Source organism: Cyprinodon variegatus, unplaced genomic scaffold, assembly GCF_000732505.1.
Source record: "Cyprinodon variegatus isolate N-32 unplaced genomic scaffold, C_variegatus-1.0 Scaffold965, whole genome shotgun sequence".
NCBI lineage: Eukaryota > Metazoa > Chordata > Actinopteri > Cyprinodontiformes > Cyprinodontidae > Cyprinodon > Cyprinodon variegatus.
Genome location: NW_015151418.1, coordinates 41,142 through 63,588, shown reverse-complemented (window position 1 = coordinate 63,588; position 22,447 = coordinate 41,142). Strand labels below are relative to the sequence as shown.

The 22,447-nt window shown below is 38.6% G+C and overlaps 2 protein-coding genes across 3 annotated transcripts in view; one reads left to right on the top strand and one right to left on the bottom strand.

The window, feature by feature from the left end:
- Positions 1-83: 83 nt before the first annotated feature.
- Positions 84-4,427, bottom strand: cnot8 (CCR4-NOT transcription complex subunit 8). The gene is made up of 7 exons (XM_015398835.1): positions 4,357-4,427; positions 2,521-2,729; positions 1,874-2,067; positions 1,158-1,319; positions 927-1,071; positions 728-838; positions 84-507 (listed from the first exon to the last, which is right to left on the bottom strand). The coding sequence occupies exons 2-7, from the start codon at positions 2,635-2,637 to the stop codon at positions 379-381; spliced, it is 858 nt and encodes a 285-aa protein (XP_015254321.1). The 5' UTR covers positions 2,638-2,729; positions 4,357-4,427; the 3' UTR covers positions 84-378.
- Positions 4,428-5,235: 808 nt separating this feature from the next.
- supt6h (SPT6 homolog, histone chaperone) overlaps positions 5,236-22,447 on the top strand; it is a 22,492-nt gene continuing 5,280 nt past the window's right edge. The window contains exons 1-32 of one of the 2 annotated variants that reach the window (XM_015398833.1): positions 5,236-5,374; positions 9,395-9,498; positions 9,580-9,747; positions 11,414-11,487; positions 11,592-11,769; positions 11,859-11,943; positions 12,061-12,316; positions 12,393-12,494; positions 12,858-12,971; positions 13,085-13,174; positions 14,187-14,329; positions 14,438-14,583; positions 14,673-14,783; positions 14,878-15,158; positions 15,247-15,401; positions 16,062-16,257; positions 16,422-16,561; positions 16,697-16,814; positions 16,933-17,009; positions 17,661-17,796; positions 17,893-18,030; positions 18,316-18,483; positions 18,563-18,690; positions 18,930-19,137; positions 19,232-19,379; positions 19,523-19,665; positions 20,330-20,470; positions 20,607-20,802; positions 20,888-21,033; positions 21,177-21,269; positions 21,361-21,474; positions 21,568-21,692. In XM_015398833.1, coding sequence (XP_015254319.1) covers positions 9,399-9,498; positions 9,580-9,747; positions 11,414-11,487; positions 11,592-11,769; positions 11,859-11,943; positions 12,061-12,316; positions 12,393-12,494; positions 12,858-12,971; positions 13,085-13,174; positions 14,187-14,329; positions 14,438-14,583; positions 14,673-14,783; positions 14,878-15,158; positions 15,247-15,401; positions 16,062-16,257; positions 16,422-16,561; positions 16,697-16,814; positions 16,933-17,009; positions 17,661-17,796; positions 17,893-18,030; positions 18,316-18,483; positions 18,563-18,690; positions 18,930-19,137; positions 19,232-19,379; positions 19,523-19,665; positions 20,330-20,470; positions 20,607-20,802; positions 20,888-21,033; positions 21,177-21,269; positions 21,361-21,474; positions 21,568-21,692 — 4,418 coding nt within the window. In that variant the 5' untranslated portion in view covers positions 5,236-5,374; positions 9,395-9,398. Of the gene's footprint in view, positions 5,375-9,394; positions 9,499-9,579; positions 9,748-11,413; positions 11,488-11,591; positions 11,770-11,858; positions 11,944-12,060; positions 12,317-12,392; positions 12,495-12,857; positions 12,972-13,084; positions 13,175-14,186; positions 14,330-14,437; positions 14,584-14,672; positions 14,784-14,877; positions 15,159-15,246; positions 15,402-16,061; positions 16,258-16,421; positions 16,562-16,696; positions 16,815-16,932; positions 17,010-17,660; positions 17,797-17,892; positions 18,031-18,315; positions 18,484-18,562; positions 18,691-18,929; positions 19,138-19,231; positions 19,380-19,522; positions 19,666-20,329; positions 20,471-20,606; positions 20,803-20,887; positions 21,034-21,176; positions 21,270-21,360; positions 21,475-21,567; positions 21,693-22,447 lie in introns of those variants that run through there. The other variant, XM_015398834.1, reaches the window with a different exon arrangement.

Here is a 22,447-nt window from a genome sequence, read left to right as displayed (position 1 = left end):
ATAATACATTTTATTTACAGGCCCTTTCAGCAACAACTTAAAAAAAAATCCCTGTAGGGAAAAGGGGGAAAAAAAGGGGTGGTTGGGCAGGATCTGTCTGAGGTGAATCAGAACTGAGAAGTCTTTAAAATCTCAGGATGTCAGGAGCTGGTCCCACGCTGTAAAAACAAACATGTTTTAAAAAAACAGATCTGACTTGTTTGGCCTGAGACACGTTTAAAAAGCGACATGGAAAGAAACGAGTCAGCCACTGAAGGATCTCCCGCTGCAAGTCCACAGAAAAAGTCGCTCGGATATGTTTAGACAAGTCTTTTTGAAGAACTCGAGAGCAGAAATTGGTCGGTGGGCTTTTAAAAACAGGCGAGTCCGATCAGACGCTCAGTGTTTGTTGTTGGTCTCCTCCTGTCCCGAGCCGGAGATCCCGTTCTGTGGCTGGCTGGATCCAGAGCCGAGACCATACAGCCTCCCACAGTACTTGGCGTCATCAATGTGGTCTTCGAAGAAAAGCTGGACAGACAATATTTGAATTTAAAACTTATCTGCAAAAATGTTTGCAGCATGATGGCTCAGATGCCATTGGTCTATCTCAAATCGCACTTCAGACTAACTTAACTTGTATACTGTATTGTAACAAGTGAATAAATTAATTTAGATTTATTTGTTCTTGCTTCTTTAAGAGAAAAATAATTTAACAGATCTCAGCTTCAGAGGTTGGGGCTTAGTTTACCTCTTTCATCCTGAAGAAAGCCATCCCTGTGAGCAACGAGTCAGATCCAGCCTGATGCTGTCGTCCGATCCTCTTCAGTTCCAACTGGTCTGCTACTTCCTGCAGGCCTCCCTGCAGCACAAACACAGCAAGCAGGTAAGTCCAGTCTCTTCTGATGACTAAAACGAATCCAATATGACACTGATACGTTTCAGCAAACCTTGAGACTTTTGCAGCTCTTCATCAGGTACTTGACGTCATAAATTGCAGGAAAAAACAAGTTCAGGATCTGAAAGAAGTCGTGCTCCTCTTCAGGGAGGCGAGCATCTGTCAGGAGCTTCACCAGATAGCCAAAGTCGTAACCGCTGGAAGATCAAACAAAGTGTTACTCAAAGTGTAGATGGTTATCAAACGATGAGGGCTGGATTTGCTTGGATTCAAAACAACCAACCTGTGGAAGGAGAGCCACTTTACGTTTTCACATAGCACCAGGCCCGACGTCATGAGAAGCTCAGCGAAGTACAGCGTGTCGATTCCTTCTTCTTCATGCTTTTTGAACTGCAGACCAGAGTTCTGCAGCAAGTCTATGGAGTCCTGTGAATACATATCTTCCCTGTGGTGGGGTAAAAATTACAACAAATACATCAGCTCCAAGCATTTTACTAAAGACCCTCCATACAAGCCAATAAAACTATTCTGCTGTTCTAATTAGAGAAAATAAAAGATTGAATTCAGTTTAGAGTCGACATAAGATAAGCTCAAATTAAACGTACAGATTTTACAAGAATAAACTGTTCATTTCCACTTTGTGGAGCTTGTATCTAATTGAACCAGTGAGACAGATGCTAAGTTACAATCTTGCTCCTTCACAGTTGAACTTGTTAACGATAAAGATGGACATATTCCTAAAGGTAAAGTAATCTGAAGCCATACTGGGTCCATCTGTTCCAAGTCGGCACCTGTTAGTAAATGAAAACTTCAGCTCCTGTCCATAAATGCTACAAAAATAATCTATAACACAAGGATGTCTGCATTATAATAAATATGCTCTTTGGTGATGTGGCAGCCTGATAAGTCAATGAATGAGACATTAAAAAAAAAAAAAAACAGCTAATACAGCAAGAAATCATCTAACGCTGAATCTCCAGAGAAACATTTTCCACCTACGTGAGGTTGAATTTGAAGTTGAACTGCCACGTCGTAATTCCTGGAGGATAATCGCCATCCTCATTCATGAAGGTGAGTCCAAGCTGGATGATTTTCAGGAGATCCACGTTGCACCTCAGCAGTTGGTACTGGTAGTCCACCGTGCTGCGAAACTCTCCGATTGGCCGCACGACGACCCCAGGGAACTCTGTGTCCTGGTAAAAAAGAAATGTTGGAAGAGGTCATTGGTTAGCAGGTATGCCGCATTGCTCATCTCGCTGATCTGTTCAAATAAGTCATTCGGTGTCACCCAATCAAAAAGGAGATAAATGGAAGGAGAAAGAAAAGATGGAAACATGTTTAAACTATCACAATTTTATTTGCTTTTTCCAGAATTAGTAGGAATTCTGTAAAACACATTTGCTCCCAAAATATATTAATCTAACAAACTTAAACAACATAAAGTAAAAGAAAAGGCTACTGTTGCACCTTAGTTAGCATTACAGGTTTAGACACTATTGTGTATGTGTGGATATAGCTTAGCTTCAGATATTAGAGCATAGAGTGGATCAGCTAGTCATTAACAGCTCAGAGCAAATTTAACAGATCTTAAGATGGACATATTTAATTTAGCTATGTAGGAACAGTATAAACTGTTGAGATCTTACCATGGCAACATAGTTGTAGCTTTGGATAATCTGTCTGATCTTCCTCATTTCTTCTTCCACATTGCTTGCCCAGACCTCACAAATGATCTGACTGGAATCTGCAAGTGCAGCTGGCATGTTGGCAGGTCAGATGAAAAGCTAAAATACCAACAGTCCTGCAGCGCTCAGTGGGAGGTGAGGAGGAAATCCAATAAAAAAAAAAATTAATTCTGGGAAAGAAAGGGAAGGAAAATGTTAGTGAAACTGATCCCAATCAAATAATTTTCCCTTAATCTCTACTAAAAACAGCACATAAAAAATAAAAAATCTGCAATGAACCCAGCAAAACAACTAAAAACCAATCAGTAAAAGCACCAAAAAAAGTGATGCTTTTTTTTTTTTCTGTGAAGCATAAATATGAATATTTAAAATTCCTTCATTTCCTGTTGGATTCCAAACTAACTTCTGTGCCACTTCAGCTCATACTCTTCTTCAATATTACCTGTGACCAGATTAAAGGGCAACAGTCTCCGAAGAGATGTCTAGACTTCATCTCGCACAACTCTTCCTCAATCTCATCTTGGGAAAGCTCAGGGCGTTCTACAATGCGCCCGGGCTTTACCCTGGGCCTCCTGTCAGTGGGATGTGTCTGGAACACATCTGAAACAAATCATCCCTTTTATTGTAGCGAAGCGACTCTACTCTGAGCCTTGCCCAGAGTTGTCATGCTCCTCGACCCGTCTCCAAGGGTGTGCCAGGCCACTCTGCGAAGGAAGCTCATTTATCTGGATATTTGTTCATTTAGAGATGGACACTTGTCTGCAGCAGCCTCACTTAATCTTTCTGTCAAACCCTTTTCATCACTTCCATTTTCCCCTCACTTATAGAAAGGACCATGACATACTTGAACCCTTCACTTCAGACATGAACTGATCTCAACCTGGAGAAGGCAAGTGAACCTTTTCGATTGAGAACCCTGAATTTTGGTGGAATCCCGTTTTTTATGTTATGGGTTTAGATATTGGATATATTTGTATTGTTTCTTTTAAAAGACTTTTTCCCCCTCTACTTTCTTAAAACATGACTTTCAGAAACTGTTAATCGGCTAGTGATTGAAATAGACCTGCTTAGGACTTTCTGACACTTTGCTGGATTGTCTATACTTTACACCGAATATGTCCTGGCATGTCAGCTACTGGTATAGAACAGAAGATGAGGAGGGAAACAGTCAAGCTGCACAGCAAAAGCCTCTGAAAGCCTGATGGCCAGTGTTTTACACAGACATTACAGAAAAGGCCTGGCTCCTTTAAAGTTAGTAATAATGTACAATGGACTTGGGCTCTTTAAAACCCAGTATCCTTTAATCCTATTGTGCTATCCCAATCTTTATGCTTATCAAATTTTTAAAAAAAATACTAATATATAATGAAAAGCATGATAAATAAAACTAAGATTAAAAAGGCTAAGACTGATAGATACCATTATGATAGATAGTATACATGACAGCGGCAAACGTTAGCATAAAAGCGTTTTTAGAGTTTGGTTTGGCTATAAAACAGTAAAAATGAGGAAAATATTTTGTTACAATTCCGTTCAAAAGTATACGCATAATAAATTATTCAAGTTCATTAAATTATCTCCACGCAGTCGGTTTGAAATAAAAACAAACGACGCAACAGCGGAAGCGCCAGCATTTAGCTTAGCATCAAAGCTAACCATCAACCGGGAGAGACACAAAAACAAAGGGGGGATTAACAGGCGCTTCCCTGGTTTACTCATCAGTGTGTCTTTCTCGAGTCAGATTTGCAGTAAGAGGGACACATTCTCGTTTAAAAAATATATTTTAGATAACTGTACCTGCTATTTTCTTAGACCGAATCCTGTCAGGCTGGCTGCTGATGCTAATACTGTCTAATTCGATTTCTTCCTGTGTAGCCTATTGGTCTTCATGACGCACACCAGCACCACCTGCTGTACGGGATGGCCAAACACAACGCGGTCAATGACATTTCTTTATTAATTTTTTGTGCCATTCAGTCCTTTTTGATATACTGGTAATGCCAAATGTCCCAGGTGGATGGCGAAAAAAAAAGTAAACAATTATACCTAGTAATATGCAGATATAAAAAAAAAAATACAGAATCTAATTATGTCAGTCCTGAAAGTTCTTCCATCTATTATTTTTTTATTATTTGATTAAATTGTACTTACTACTTACTTTAACTATGTGACATCTACTTACGATATTTATTATTGTAACTAAGAAGCTTTCTACATAAAAGGATATCGCAGACTACTTCTTAAGCTTAGGATTTTTAGTATTTGCAGTCATCTACAAAACAACAGTTTTATTGGGGTAGGAGCCAGTATATTATTTTATGAACTCATTTAGAACCTCTGGAGATGATTTTGAGAAGAAGACATCTGCAAAAAATTAAGAGTATTACATAAAATCCTGCCCAGGGTCTTCAGTCAAAGGCTACTGAATATACACTGTTCTGTAGATTTCTCCTTTCTTCAGCATTTACAAGCATTTTTTGAAAAACTATGGGTTACAACAAGGTTTAATTTCCCGTCAGGAACAATAAATTAGTTTACTCGAATCAAAATGTATTAGAAATGTTATTTAATGACATATTTCGATGGGTAAAAGAATAACATCAGATAAAATCTTGGACAAAAAAAGAAAAAGAACGTCCATTAGGTGGCGGTAATGCGCCATAAAGTTGGTATGACATCAAAGCAAAAGAAGAAGGTAGATTACACCGGAATTGTCATCACGCCGCTTGTCCTCGGCCATTTTTATTAGGCAAAACACAGCATAAAGTAGCTTTTATCAAAACCAAATTCGGACTATATCACTACACAACGCCGTGTAAGTTCAACACTATTTATGGCTTCTTAGAATTACCATAATTTTCTGACGTACCGCTAACGCTTGCTAAACCCAGCGAGGATTGTTTTTGTTGAAGCTAACAGCGCTATGCTAACGCGCTAAGTTTGCTAACGCTAGCATCAAAAGCAACGGGTTATTTTCTGCTACCCCAAGGCAGGGTTTTGCAAACCACAAGGCAACCAGACTTCTATAGAAAATAACGTTTTGCTTTTTAAATGATCCATGTAATCGGTTCGAATATATAGTAAACCCTAATGTAGGACGATTTATCACTAGCTAACTCTGCTAGAACTATTAGCGTCATGAAATAGTGCTGTTGATACAGGTTGTAACATTCAACTACGTGTCTTTTTTTTCTTCAAGTAAATGTTTCGTACTTGTTATATTACAGTTTGTACATGTGGATACTGTTGGCAATAATTGGTTTGGTAGTTGTTTGACTGGTGGTTAACTCCGGCTATGTTGGAGCTGCGCACTGCGACACACTTGTATTACATGGTTTGTGAAGCATTGTTTCTCTTGTTGTAAGGCTGGTATTACAACTGACGGAGCCTGAAAATCACTATCCAAGCGACGAGACAAGCTCAAAATGTTACTATCTTTTTTCTCTGGCCGATATGCTTAGTCTTTTCGAAGTAATGTCAAGCTAAGCAGGACATTAGCACTAGCATTTTTCCCAGTACCAACTAACTAACGTTCTGATTAACTGTAAATAATCGAATAACACCGTTGGTTTAGGTGCAGTATATAAGCTACCAGGACAGGCAGCTCCCTGTTTAATAAAAATATATTTTCCCTTTGTGTGCATAATTGTAATATTTTAATGTTCAGTCACATCCATAGCCTGATAAGTCAATGCATTATATTTTTAGGTTCTTAGTTTTAAAATACAACCTTCTCGTGTTAAAAAACATCATAAACATTAAGGAAAGCTCACTACTTAACTGTAAAATAGAATATAGAAGCATATTATGACATAGGAGGTTGGCCATATGAAAAAATATGTAGTTTATTTTACAGAAGACTCATTATCACCATTATAACCCATTTTAAACTAGGGTTGAATTAATGATTCTGATTAATTGTGATTGATCGGTTATTGAAATAATCATCAACTAATTTAATAATCGTTTAATCTTTAACTTTAGTATAGAGACTTTAAAACATGCATTTAGCTAACAGAGCAACCCACTTAGAGCTGTAACTATACCAAAATGAAAAAAAAAATATACATTTGGAAACATTTTGCATTCAGGTTAAAAAAATAAAATAAATCTCTTTTCGCCTGTCAATATCTTCTACACAGAACTCCTCAAGTGGAAAGTGTTCTTTAGTTTCACAAGGTTAGTTCAATAAATAGTCTAATTTGAGGAACCTTTGGCTGACCAGTTATTGACTGATTAATAAAAAAAAATAATCAACAGATTAATCGATTTGCAAAGAATTGTTAGTTGCTGCTCTACATCAAACTATAGTTGTCAAAGAACATAACATTACACTACACAGAGCTATATGTGGTCTGCAAAGTTACAGTAATTTAGCTTCTATTTTTTTTTTTCATATAAGCTTGGGAAACCTTAAGGATAATAAATAGGAAGGGCCCGAGTTGTCTACCGATAAAGGTTACCTATCCACACAAAAAAAGTCCCTGTCCTTCAAGTACGCTTTAAACCAGTCTATGCTGTAGCAGAAAAGCCAACCCAATAAAGAAGTAGGCAGACTGATTTCATGACCAGATAGTGTTGAGATCAGAGGCTCCATTGATAGAATTGCATGCTAACCTGTCCAATGGTTAAATTTGGCATAAAGCTAGGGCTGGGTAATAAATCTCTGTTTAGTTTTTTTCTTTCTTTTTTTTTCTACAAAATCCAATTAATTGATTTTCGTTTTAGTTAAACTTCATAATAAAAAACAAATGAAGTATACTTTTTAATAAAAAAGAAGCCTTGATCTCGATCCCCCCTCTGGGAGATGACCTGAATTTATAGGGCGTGCTGTGAAACATCCATTTAGAATGTTTTTCACAACATACAATGAAAATATAACACACTAAGGCTGTGTCCGAGCGTCTGACCGAACCCCCTAATCCGTCAATCCCTATATAGAGCGGGGACCATATAGTGAACTTTATAGTAAACTCAGTTAACTGAGTAACTCCGCCTCCCCAGACGGTGCCTACACAATTTTTCTTATTTGTTGTGGACCGATGTGACAACACATCCCATAATGCTTTACGAGGAGAGCTGTCCTTAGAGCAAAGCATTCTGGGGTGAATCTTCTTATCTAGTGACCATGGATTGTCACTGCTTTTCAAGGTGCATTGTGGGAAATTTCAAGTCAACTACTTTTTCATCCACTAGACAGTTGAAAACTAATTTATAATGGCATATACACAATATAGTGCCCTATATAGTAATTAGGGCGGATATGCCGGACACAGCCTACATTTTTGCAACTAGTGGTGTTAAACTGAGAGCTGGTTTCTTAGTTATGAGTTGGTGCCTGAGAACAAAAGGGATGAACTGAAGTTAGTTTGAATTATTGAAGGATAAACAAAGTGTTGGTTAAAAAAAATCCTTGGTTTTAACTAAATGATTACAAACAAAAAAGGATTATTCAATGGATCGCCTGGCATGGGCATTATTCATGTCTTTTGTTGATAATCTGCAAGAACATTGACTCCCTTGCATTTTTAGCTGGAAGTTAGAGCTGTAAACTCTCTATAGATATTATGGAGACCTAGAGTCCAGTCTGATGGTTATCATCTAGTTTATCTTCTAAGTTACAGGAAAATGAAGTATTAGAAGAGTAAATGCGGTCAAGGTTGTGGTAGCACTGTCCTTAAAGATCTTATAATGTTTCTTTGGCAGTTACTAGAAATTGTGCTTTTAAAGTCGTAGGGAAATCATATATAAATGTCAAATCATTCTGGCTTAAACATGTATATAAATGTACTCTTTATCAGACTGTATTGTTCCAAAATTTAGAAAATTTCTATTAAAAAAAAAATCCTGCCTTAAAATCTGTGGGTTTTTTCGTTATTTTATGCAAGCCAGTTAGTTATACGTCAGCTTGAACACCTAAGTTTGGCCAATCATTAATCAACGGTCATCTGTCAATCAAATTTTTTTTAGTCATAGCATCTTGATTCATATGTCCCAGCTAATATACGAAAAGGTTGAAATAAGAAAAAAGAATCTTTTACTTTACCATTTAGTTCCGTCCCAGTGTTCACGGGGATGGACGTCTGTGTCTTCGGCAGGCGTAGAGCTAACAGAACTGGCAGCGTTGCGAGGCAAGGGCTCAAACATGTACGGCTGTAAGCCTTCTACACCAAACCAAGCTTCTGCCGCCCTGGTGTCCTCTTCCACAACAACTTTGTCCCCGCTTTCCTACTCTAAATAAAAAATGTATGACGGAGGTGACTCATCCACGAGCTCCGACAAAAAAAAAAACACTCTCCTCCTCTTGCATGTTTCCACTGTCCATAGCGATCCTTGACACTGTCGTTGGTAAGTGCTACTTGATCCCAATATAATTTCCCATTGGGAACCTACTAGCACTAAGTTGCTAACTGGATAGCAAGATGCTTCCGAGAAACTAGTTACAATCAAACTTGCTTGCAACCCTTCCGCCACAACAATCCCGCCCCCTTGATAAACGACCAAACACATTCACTTCATTCACTCATGTAAAGTCGGGCCCCACTCAGGAGAATTCGCAAATGCAACAGTTGGAACAGCCGCTTCCCTTCAACTTTAAAGATAAAAAAGTGGTCAAATAGAGCAACATCAGTAAGAGACCTTAGAAATTTATAAACAGTAATAGATGACCAAGTTTAGAATATATATGGTTTTAAAGAAACTCAGATAAAAGTATATTCGCTTTGTGAATTTAACTCGGTTATCATAATGAGTCTCTTTCCAATCTGTTGTTGCTGTGATACATGCAAGGTGTCAGGGAAGCCTTCCTACATCCTTTTTTTGCCCCCCCCCCCAGGAACATGTCTGACTTTATCGACAGCGAGGCCGAGGAATCAGAGGAAGAGTTCGAAGAGAGCGACCTTAAACCTAAGAAGACCCAGAGATTTGTAGAGGAAGATGGTAAGATCTAAAAGCTTCTGGACATGATATGCTGTTTCCATTGGAGGGCATTTGTACACCTGACTTGTTGTTTCACTGCAGATGAAGAAGAGGATGTGGAAAACCCTGAGGAGCAGGATGAACATGGAAATTTACGTGGATTAATTGATGACGATGATGATGTAGAGGAGGAGGAAGAGGCTGAAAAAAGTGGAAGTGGCGGAGGAAGCGACTCGGAGGAGGAAGTAAAACATCGACGGAAAAAGCGCAGTAAGTCAACAGGGTTTTTCATTTGAACAATATCGACTACCGTATTCAAATATTGAAAGGTTCTAATGCTTGAAGTAATCATTTCATATGTACGTAAATTCGATTTTTACCAATTGTTTATGTTTTCTTATTATTAATTAGTGATGCTCTGGTTCAGAGTTTGCAGTTCTGTTCTGTTCTGTTCTGAAATATCTTCTAAAACAGAAATTTGTGAAAATACTTTTCCAGAATTTTGTTATTGTACGTTCTACAGAAATATTATACCACAGAGGTATTGTTACCGGTCTTGCTGCAGTTTTTTTTTTTTGCACATAAAATCATATGGATTCAAATTTTCAAGACCAATCATGACAACTGTTTCAATTAATGTATTCCTGCTACGGACGGAAGTTAATGATGTAATCTAAGGTTGATTGATTTTTATCCATGAACTAACAAAAAAATTGGCTTTTTTTTTAACTGCCGTTTTCTCTGGTATCAAAAGGATCTTTCCATTATCATAACGGTTTAAATATATATTTAAAAAAATGATCATATGGGTTTAAATATTTTAAAAGTAGTTAATCATTATATTTTAACAATTAGTCTCAGCTGTATTAAATAAATAAAAAATCATTGTCAGCTTATTTAGTAATCTATTCATCAATAAATGGAGTATAGAGACTCTTTAATATGCTTTTAGCTTACAGAGCAACCCACTTAGAGCAGTGATTATACCAAAATAGTGCAAAAATATGTAAACATTTAATATACTTCCGTCTGTCAATATGCTCTGACCAAAACTCCCAAAGTTTTAGTTTCACCTGCTTTAATTTGACAAAAAAGTCTTCTTTAAGGAACCTTTTGCTATCTGATTATTAATCAATTAATTAAAAAAATAATTGACAGATTAATCGATTTGTAAAATAATCATTATTTGCAGTCCTAGCCAGTATACTATTGTATACGGTTGCAACATCTTGCAGCAAAACTGATTTCTGTGTGGATGTGAAATGTAGCGAACCACTCTGCATTTATTAATTTAAGCTTGGCAACATTACAAGCAGTTAATGGGAGTTAGAGGGAAGTCGCACTAAACAGTTGATGAAACATGACTTTACCTTTTCTGTGAAATGAAGGAAAGACCAAAAGGCCAAACTTTCTAGTCGCTTTCATTAGTGTTTGGTATGGATAGCATTTGTCCTTGTATCAAGAGTCTAATTAAACTGGAATCCATTTTCTGTCTGTCTCATTTCCAAATGCAACATAACAGATGGAGGTTGGATAAAGCCACCTGATTATGTGGGGCTCTGTATGTGCTTTTCTAGATGCGATTCGAAGGAGCCAATGTTAAAATTGAAAAAAGTGTTATTTTAAACAATGAATCCAATTTATCATGATTCAAATACTAAGATGGTTTACAATTATATTTAGTAATTCAAAAATCTTTCTGAGGTGCACAAACTCTAAAGATAAATGCTAAAAGAATAAAAACAAAACACACAGAGCAGTAACAAAACCAAAAGTAGACCAAAATATATAGCTGCTGGAAGCGGCCCCTTATCCTGACACTGCTGGGCCACATAGAATAATAATGAGCAGTTGTATTCATTTATATATTCTTTATACTGCAGTGGGCTTATCCTGGAACTGTTTCACTTTACTGAAAATTGTTTTGTTTCTGCAGCTTATGATGACTGCCTGGATGACGATGATCTTGACTTGATTGAGGAAAATCTTGGTGTAAAAGTAAAAAGGAGGGTAAGAAATGACTATTTCCCTCCTGTGTAGCCTAGTGTTCTGTGTTTATGCTAACTAAAAGCATCCTTAACCTTTAACCATCCCCTTTTTTTTTTTTTTTACAGAAGAAGAAATATGACCGTCTTAAAACTCTGGATGATGATGAAGATGACGATGAGAAAGATCTCATTGCTGATGAGATCTTTCATATGGATGGGGAGGGGGAGCTGGAGGAAGGCGAGGCTGTAGACGAACCCATTCAACAACCAGATGAGGACGAGGAAGGCGATGAGGAGGAGTCAGGTTGAGATCAATCTAAAACAAGAAAAAAAGCTAATATTGATTGTGAAGCTGTAATGATGTCTTAATATAAATATGTGTTGGGCCCACAGATATAGATGATTTTATTGTGGATGACGATGGGCAGCCTATCACCAAAAAAGGAAAGGGGAAGAGGTTCTCAGGATACACAGATGCGTGAGTGTTTAAATTTGTGAGCATTTGTATCATTAGATGATTTTTTGCTATTAATTTTGTCTAAAGAGAATGTTGGGATATAAAAACCTGATTTGTTTTTCTATAACCTTCTTCCAGAGCCCTCCAGGAGGCCCAGGAGATTTTTGGTGGAGACTTTGACTTTGCTGACTTCGACGCAGACAACTACGACCAGGGCGAAGAGGAAGAGGAGGATCAAGATGATGAGAGCTGGGACCGACCCAAGAAACGACCCACAAAGAGGCAGGGGAGGAAGAGTATCTTTGAGCTCTATGAGCCCAGTGAGCTGGAGAGCAGTCACATGACTGACCAGGACAACGAGATCCGGTCCACAGACATGCCTGAGAGGTTCCAGGTTTGTGCTACTGCTTCTGTTTTTTTCAGTGCTGCCTCTGAGCTGTTGCTGGATCTACTTCTCCTCTGTTCTGCAGTTGCGATCCATCCCTGTTAAACCTGCTGAGGATGATGAGTTGGAAGAAGAAGCAGAGTGGATCTTCAAACATGGGTTCTCCACGCTCACCATCTCCATGCAGGTACTAGTGTCATCACAGACCTCATTAGGCATGGAAGGCCGACTTGTATAAAGATCTGCTGTAGTGTAATAAACTGTTCAGGCATGGAAACCACTCCGTTGTCCTCTTGATTTCATTCGAGAAGAGGAGGTGGAGTTTTCCCTGACTAAATAGAATGTGTTTCAGACAATATTTATTTCACCAGCCTGTTTTATCAGGGTTCTTCAGGCTAAAAGACGGCAACTACTCTTTTTCTTGTTGCTTTCAAGCATTTTTATTTTAAATGATAAAATGTCATATTCTTTTTTTTATTATTATTTATGTGTATATTTCACTTATGACAAAAAATAACATCCATTTTCTTTCTCTTCATAACCACCAAAGGAAAGCACAGACTATCTTGATCGAGGAACAACAACAAACTTCAGCAGGAAAGGACCCAGCACCATTGCCAAAATTAAAGAGGCCCTTAACTTTATGAGAAATCAACAGTTTGAGGTGTGATGATTTCATTTAATTATGAAGCATCGAAACATTTGAGTTTAAATCATTTATTTTAGTTCAACTATAGAATACAACAGATTTTAGATGTTTTTTTCTTTTTCCTTCAGGTTCCATTCATAGCTTTCTACAGGAAAGAATATGTGGAGCCAGAGCTGAATATCAATGACCTGTGGAAGGTGTGGCAGTGGGATGAAAAGGTATCATTTTCTATAAAACTATTAACTACACATTGCATCCAGATTTGCTTGGTTAAATTATACCTTTGTCATTTTGTAGTGATCTGTTTTAATAAAAGAAGGGACCATAATTTTTGGTGATATATATATATATATATATATATATATATATATATATATATATAAAATATATATATATATATATATATATATATATATATATAAGATGTCCTCAGATTTTTGAGTTTGTGCATTTCTGACAGGAAAACATACTTTTCTGCCCCCAAACAGTCAAATTAACCAAAGAACTCATACTAAAAAAACGCTGAAGATTCCCCCCCTGCAGTACCCCTATGCATCTACTAGAGGCCGCAGTGCCTTGGTTGAATACCTCTTCTATTTATTTTTTAGAACATATATACATTACAGACAGCTGTGTGTTCTAATTAGTAAAACACCTGGAACTACCAGTTTACATTAATTGTAAATAAATATCCCTTTCCCACTGACCGCAAAGTCCATTTAAACCCGTGACCAATGGGCTTTTAGTGGCTGTGGGAGCGTCTCACTGACCCAGGTCAAACGACTCTGCAAGCAACCCGGGTTAAATTCACCTTCAAAGTGCTCAGCTCCAATCGGCATACAGTAGGAACATCAGACCCGGGTCAACTGCAGTTGTGGGCCATGAATGTATGTCACATCATGCCAGTTGTGTCTGATCTAACAAGCCAAAACAACTCTGCCTGAATTCGATAAACATGGCGCATTGTCATTAACCCAGAGTGAGGGTGTCAGCAGACACCTAGCAGTGAGGGGACAGAGGCCACGCAGCTTGCCAGCGGGGGGGTTAGACCCAGCTGTTTTTGCCAATAGGAAGGAAGCTGATTGTTAGCGGATTGACCTGTGTTAAGAGACTAATTTCAGTGGGAAAGAGGCTTATGACACTTAGTGTACCTTTTTCTATATTTTTCTCAGCTGCTGTTTATCCAACATTATTATTTTACACCTTAACGTTTTTTTCCACCCCCTGCAGTGGACGCAGTTGAAGACCCGTAAGCAGAATCTGACCCGCCTGTTCCAGAAGATGCAGTCCTTCCAGTTTGAGCAGATATCGGCGGACCCTGACAAACCATTGGCTGATGGCATTCGTCCTCTGGACACGGCTGACATGGAGAGGTAGGGCTTTTTGTCACTGGGGCCAGGAATATATTATCCTTTAAATTCCTTCTATCAAAGGAAATAAATCAGTTTTAATAAATTCATAATCTTTTTTGTACTCTAAAGGCTGAAGGATGTTCAGACTCTAGAGGAACTCAGTGATGTGTACAATCACTTTTTGCTGTACTACGGCCGAGACATCCCAAAGATGCAGAATTCTGCAAAATCCAAGAAGAAGAAGCTCAAGAAAATTAAGGAAGTGTCAGAAGATGGTGAGAAAGAGAAGAGGGATTATTCACAAGACATGTAAAAAACAAATTTTGATTTACTAGAAAATTAAAACTTCATCTTTACAATTTAGGAGAGGAGGAGGAGTTTGAGGTTGAAGAGGAGGAGGAGGAGCAGAAAGGACCCGACCTTAAGCTGGCATCTCGTAGGGATATGTACAGCATCTGTCAGAGTGTCGGACTCGGTTAGTCTCCCTTTCTGCTGCGATTACCACCATATCTGGGATTAAGTGTGATTATTATTAACTCTATACTTTGTCTTTTGTTTTTAACCAACAGATGGTCTGGCTAAAAAGTTTGGATTGACTCCAGAGCAATTTGGAGAGAATCTGAGAGACAGTTACCAGCGTCACGAAACTGAGCAGTTCCCCGCCGAGCCACTAGAGCTGGCCAAAGATTACGTCTGCAGTCAGTTTGCCAATCCTGAGGCGGTGCTGGAAGGAACCAGATACATGGTGGCCATGCAGATAGCTCGGGAGCCTCTGGTCAGACATGTTCTCCGCCAGACCTTCCAGGAAAGGGCCAAGATAAACATCAAACCTACAAAGAAAGGCAAAAAGGTTTGAGAAGAGGGATGACAGATGTTAAACCTAGATATATATACGGGATCTTAAACAAATTAAACTCACCTATTTCTATTTCCAACAGGAGGTGGATGAGGCTCATTTTGCCTATTCCTTTAAGTACCTGAAGAATAAGCCTGTGAAAGAGCTGAATGGGGATCAGTTCTTGAAGATGTGCCTGGCAGAGGAGGAGGGGCTTCTCTCCATTGATATCTGCATAGATCTAATCGGTGTCAAGGGGTAAGTTGATGGTATAATATTTCACCTTTACTCTGACACCAATCTGGCCAAGCAGTTTGCCCTCACAAGTCACCTAACTAATATTAGTAAATAGTCTTCACTTTAGTGTAATTTACTCATGGATCTAAAGGGAAGACTGGAATAACCTGCTGAACAGACCAGGGATTGATTACAAAAGTTCTCCTGCATTCAAAGTTCTGACTCTGTAATTGGTTGGATATCAATCTTAAAATTGCTGCAGGCCCACTCTCTGCCTGTCTGTGATAAATGTGGTCTGTTGATCCTGTTGACCTAATTTGAGGCCCACTATATGTTTTTTTTTTCTTCTGGCAGATACATTAAAAGTAAAGGGAAATGTTGGAAAAATCACGACAGACTGGAGTCTGGAGTATCTGTGTTAATCATTAATTATAATTGAATTGATATTTAATCTGCTTAGTGTTGCTTTATTAGCTATTTAGCGCATGTATTACACTATTTTGAGGGCCCTTTGGAAATGAATGACAACCTAACTCTGCTTCTGGAGAGGAAGAAATAAATATAAGCAGCAGCTTTTTGTTCTTTTGTTTTAAATCATCCCTCTATTATCATTTTTATTACTTTAAACTCACTGCTAAGAAATGTAACCTTATGTTTACTATTTCCACCTGTGTTTTGTAGGTTTGCTGGAGACCAGACATACTTCGATGAGATCAAGCAGTTTTATTACAGGGACGAGTTCAGCCACCAGGTGCAGGAATGGAACAGACAGCGAACTCTGGCCATAGAGAGAGCTCTCAACCAGTTCCTCTACCCTCAGATGGCCAAGGAGCTCAAGAGCAAGCTAATCGCTGAGGCCAAAGAGAGCATTGTTAAGGTATATCTTCAAAAGATCCACGGCAAGCATTTCTGATTCACTAGAAATTTAAGTTAGCATTATAATTCACAGATTCTCATCAAAGCAAACAGCTTCTTTACAGCATTAAGTATTTTTTCTACATTTGACCTGAAAAACTCATGTTTTTATTCATTTTTTAAAAGTCCTGCTGCCGCCGGTTGTACAACTGGCTTAAGGTGGCTCCCTACAGACCCGACCAGCAGGTGGAGGAGGATGATGACCTGATGGATGAGAGTCAGGGGAAAGGCATCCGTGTGTTGGGGGTGGCCTATGCTCCTAGCAGGTGCAACTACTTCATTATCTAAAGTTTAAGAATCTTTTGTACAAATATGGAAAGAGTAATTCAAGTTAAAAAGAGAAAGACATGTAGCGCCTTTTTGAGAGTTTAATTCCATTATTTAATGATTCTTCTAAACAGAGACACACCAGTTTTCTGTGCTTTGATCAATGGGGATGGAGAGGTGGTGGACTTCCTCCGTTTGCCGTACTTCATGAAGAGGAGGAATGCCTTCAGGGAGGATGAGAGGGAGAAGAAGGTGCAGAAACTAACTGAAGCTCTTTGCAAACTGCTTTTTTCTTCATTTAGTTGTTAAAATCAGATATCTGGATGAATTGGAGTCATTTTCCCTTCTTTGTTGTCCCCATCGTCCACAGGCTCAGGATGTTGAAAATCTCAAAAAGTTTCTTTCCAGCAAGAAACCTCATGTTGTTGCTGTTGCCGGGGAAAATCGGTAGGAAAAAAATAAATTTAATTACATCAGTTTTAGCTAAGCATTTTTCTAAACATTTTCAGGCTTTTATTTTATTTTGCTGAGAATATTTCACAGGTTGTTATTGTTTCATAGTAAAACAATGCCACTTTAAACAATCTCATTCAAGAAGAAAAACATCTGTTCACATGCCTCAAAAAGACATTTATTTGGTCACATTAGAAAAAATTTACTTTGTGTAAATCATTAAGGAACACGGTGTAACAATTATTAGCTTTATCTGAGTTAAATCTACCTGAAAGTTGCTGTAGTTATTTCCATGTGAAATCCTCATGAAATCCTGCATTCGCTGATTCCAGTAGCTTTAAGATTTTTAAGGTTGTGTGGATAGATTTGGTTAGATTTTGATAGTAGTCTATTCACTCAATGTCAGATGTGTTCACTTTAGCTACATCCTACATCATTGTTTCATTCTAACCCCTTATTGATATAAAGAATCATCATTTTTGAAACAAAAAACAGTTTAGATAGGTATACTGAATGTAAATATCTGCCACCATCCCTGCAGTTAAAACCACAGAGTAGGAAATGCTACACATCCTTTGGAAAATTTGACACGGTCATATTAGAAGTTTAGATGCATTAAGTTGTTAATAAACACCCTTTGTGCAGAGATGCTCAGATGATCATGGAGGACATAAAAAGGACCATCAGTGAGCTGGAGCAGGAGTCGTCCCTGCCTGCTGTTGGAGTGGAACTGGTTGACAATGAACTGGCCACGCTTTATATGAACAGCAAGAAGTCAGAGGTAAATTGTTGATACTTGGATGATCCTGCAGAAAGAGTTCCATACAATAATTTATCTGTTGCTCGTTTTCACCTGAACCTTTTTTATTTTTTGCAGAATGACTTCAGGGATTATCCTCCTTTGCTGCGACAAGCTGTTTCAATAGCTAGGAAGATCCAGGATCCTCTGATTGAATACGCTCAGGTCTGCAGCACCGATGAAGACATTCTCTGCCTGAAATTAAACCCACTGCAGGTAAGACAGATTCATAGACCTTGATATGTGACACTTTGATTTCTTCAGGCTCACAATTTGTGCCTTTTTATATATTTTTACTTAGATTACTGCAAACATTACTATTTTCTATACAATGCTTTTCCATTGTGTAGTTTCATTGCTTTTATTCCATTATGGCTCCTTATGGAAACAATGGAGAAAAAAAATTTTTTGTCTGAATCTACATGTAGAAAAAATAAAGCAGCTCTTCTTTAAATGGTGAAAAAGTACACCACATATTAATAAATCATTGGTCTTTCTTAGGAACACGTGGTTAAGGAGGATTTGCTCAACGCTCTCTACTGTGAATTTATCAACCGGGTCAACGAGGTCGGGGTAGACGTGAACCGAGCGATCGCCCATCCCCACACTCAGAGCCTGGTCCAGTATGTCTGTGGTTTGGGGCAGAGGAAGGGTGCCCACCTCCTCAAGGTCAGGATTTACCTGAAAAACCTCACAGCCTCTGTATCTGTGATCCATCTAAACACCTTGGTGGTTTTATTCTGTGCAGATTTTAAAGCAAAACAACACTCGCCTGGAAAACAGAACGCAGCTGGTCACAATGTGCCACATGGGACCCAAAGTTTTTATCAACTGTGCTGGTTTCATCAAGATTGACACAGCGTCCCTCGGGGACAGGTCGGTACCTTAACATGCAGTAAGAGCTACTCAATGCATTTTTAATTACAGATAAAAGACACACCTTTCAGATTCAATGTGTGATATATTGAAACACCTATTTAATTGATCTATAACTTTGGAGTTCAGCTAAATACAATAAAGACAATGGTTTTAATGTAAAAATTGGTAAACATTAAAGGCAGGTTAAAGCAGTGGCCAAACTGTTATAATCAGCATCTTTCTGAACTTCCTGGCAGTACGGACTCCTACATAGAGGTGCTGGATGGTTCTCGTGTCCACCCTGAGACGTACGAGTGGGCTCGCAAGATGGCTGTTGACGCACTCGAGTACGACGAGTCTGCAGAAGATGCGAACCCTGCAGGAGCTCTGGAGGAGATCTTGGAAAATCCAGAACGCTTGAAGGATCTGGACCTGGATGCCTTCGCTGAGGAGCTTGAGAGACAGGTCAGTGTGAGGAGTTTTACAGTGAGGGTAAAAAAAAAAGTGCTCGGCATTGGCTAAGGAGGTGGGTAATCTCTCGTTCCGTTTCATCCTGTAGGGTTACGGAAACAAAGGAATTACGCTTTATGACATCCGAGCTGAGCTGAGCTGCAGGTACAAAGACCTCAGGGTTCCTTACAGAGTTCCCAACACAGAGGAAGTCTTCAATCTGCTCACCAAGGAAACTCCAGAGACCTTTTATATTGGTACATATTTTATTAGTATTTTATTAGTCTATGTTGACTGTTTAAATTTAGTCCCTAGGGATCAAAACGCACTGATTTAGAAAGAATCAACCTTACAGGTGGAAATGCATCACATTTTAACATTTTGTGTCCTTTCCTCTCAGGTAAGTTAATAACCAGTGTGGTAACTGGTATTGCTCACCGGCGGCCTCAGGGAGAGAGCTACGACCAAGCCATTAGGAATGATGCTACAGGACTGTGGCAGTGTCCCTTCTGCCAGCAGGACAATTTCCCCGAGCTGAGTGAGGTACCAGATCCTTTTTTTAAAGTCTGCCTAGCTCCGATATGAGCACACCAGTTATAGACAAGAGAGCTTTAACTTTCTGATGGTGAAGACTTACGGTCATCCTCTATTTAAACCAGTTGTGTGTTTTTCAAAAGCCAGAGTCAAACTGTAGTTTATCTGCACAGATCAAACTGTACCAACAGGAAACTATTTTTCTAACAATTTCAAAAACACAGGCTGCATTTTTTATACCCTTTAATATATTCATAAATATACCCTCTTTTACGTCTAGGCTGTTGAAGTTAATTTTGTATAGCTATTCACAACAAGTACACCAATATATCAAACAAAAACAAATAATATATCTTCTTTGTGTCTTTGCAAGTCGAACATAATGCAAGAAAATATCTGGTTTTTCAAAAAAAAATAGAAACCGTTTCGTCTTTTTTTTTTTTTTTTATATCCCTTTGATTGTTTTGGTCCGACTTCTGTATTTACCATGGAGGTATGCCGAATGTTTATCATATTGTTTTAAGCTTCTCAGGGCGAATCCACTGGAAATTAAGACTAAAAAAAGGCAACATGTCGAGCAAAGATTTAGGAAGAGTGAATCTAGGCTCAGAAACGAGAACGATCCTTGTAGGCTAAATTCATCTTCATTTTTGCTCTTTTCTCTTTGCTTCAGGTGTGGAATCACTTTGATAGCGGCTCCTGTCCGGGTCAGGCCATCGGGGTCCGCAGCAGATTAGATAATGGAGTCCAGGGATTCATTCCCACCAAATTTCTTAGCGATAAAGTGGTCAAACACCCTGAGGAGAGGGTCAAGGTGAATCTTTGTGTTTTTCTATTTGCACCAATTCGACTCCTGATAAATCTTGAACTTGTCTCATTTTTTTTATGCGTGTTTTTTTTTTTTTCTCATGTGCGTAATACTTCACTTCTCCTGTTCCTCCTCCCCTCAGGTGGGCATGACTGTTCACTGCAGGATTATGAAGATAGACATAGAGAAATTCAGTGTTGACCTCACGTGCCGCACCTCAGATCTGATGGACAAGAACAATGAGTGGAAGCTTCCTAAAGACAGCTACTACGATTTCGACACAGAAGCCGAGGACCAGAAACAAGAGGAGGAACTCAAAAAGAAACAGCACCGCACGCGTTAGTCTAAGCAAATAATAAAAAATAAGCTTAATTGATCCTTACTCAAGCTCTGTATTAATGCATGTCTGGTTTCTCTTCTCAGCGTATATAAAGCGTGTGATCGCCCACCCCAACTTCCACAATATCAGTTTTAGCCAGGCAGAGAAGATGATGGAGACCCTCGACCAGGGAGACTTAATCATCAGGCCCAGCAGCAAAGGGGAGAACCACCTTACAGTCACATGGAAGGTAAGGAATGCTGCATCTTAAACAGCGGTTTAAACTAAAGCATTTCCATTTTCAGGAAATGTTCAATCTTAGCTTAAATAAAATAAATTGGGTTATTTATTTCTAAACCTTCTTATTTCTATCTCTGTCCTTGTGTTCATTAGGTGGCTGATGGCATCTACCAGCATGTCGACGTTAGAGAGGAAGGCAAAGAAAACGCTTTCAGCTTGGGCCACACTCTTTGGATCAATAACGAAGTGAGCCGCATCCTCATTTTCCCTCACATGCACCCCTCAGTGAATGTCTTCTGTGCTTTCCACATTTAACACCGCTCTTTTATAACTAAAGGAATTCGAGGATCTGGATGAAATAACCGCTCGGTATATTCAGCCAATGGCCTCATTTGCGCGAGATCTGCTGGGACATAAATACTTCCAGGACTGCAGCGGAGGAAGCAAAGAGGTAAACGAAGGTTTAATGTGCTCCATAAAACAGTTTTGTCTGCCAGTGATGAGCCTGCCCTCTCCTACCGTTGTTTTGTTTCTTCCTTGACAGAAAATGGAGGAATTATTAATCCGAACAAAACGAGAGAAGCCTACCTTCATTCCTTACTTTATATCGGCTTGTAAAGACCTCCCAGGGAAGTTTATTTTGGGCTACCAGCCCCGTGGAAAACCTAGGTGAGCAGAGCTGTCGCTTCACTTATTTCCCTTTGTGATGATGGCTTACTGAACTGATAATTTTGTTTGTTTTTTTGTTGTTTTTTTTACAAAGAAGAGCAAATATATCAGTTTGATCATAATGCAAGCAGCTCCATTTAAACCAGCATATTTAAGCAGAAAGCTCAAAATAATGTCATGTTTTATCTTATTTGGAACATTTTCATTCCAAATAATTCTTTGGATTGAAATTTTAGCTGTTTATGTATGGATGTCATAATTCAATTCAAAAATACTTTATTAATCCCAAAGGGAAATTAAATGTTGCAGTAACTCATACATTATTTTTATAAGTTTTAAATCTCTTTAATCTATCTCTTTTCACTAATTAAGTAGAGGATGTTTTAAAACTTGGACTATTTCTCATGTTTTTTTTTCCGACATGTTTTTTATATCCATGTTTTTATCAATCAGAGGAGAATAAAAAGGCTGATTATAAATAGAGATTTTATTCATAGAGGCAATTCAACTTTCCACATTGCTGTTGAGAATGTTTAAATGTCCAACCAGGACATCATGATGGGATTATCATCCAGACAAGCTCACTTCAAAAATCATTCATTTTGGTCAAGTCATTTAGAATAGGACCTGCTGATGTTCTGTGTATCACTGTTCTGCTTAATAACCCAGATATGTTTTGGGCTTCAGGCCTTAAACTAGGGCTGGGCGATATTAGCCTGGGTGCCATTCCGAACTTAGTCCTGCCCACAACGTTT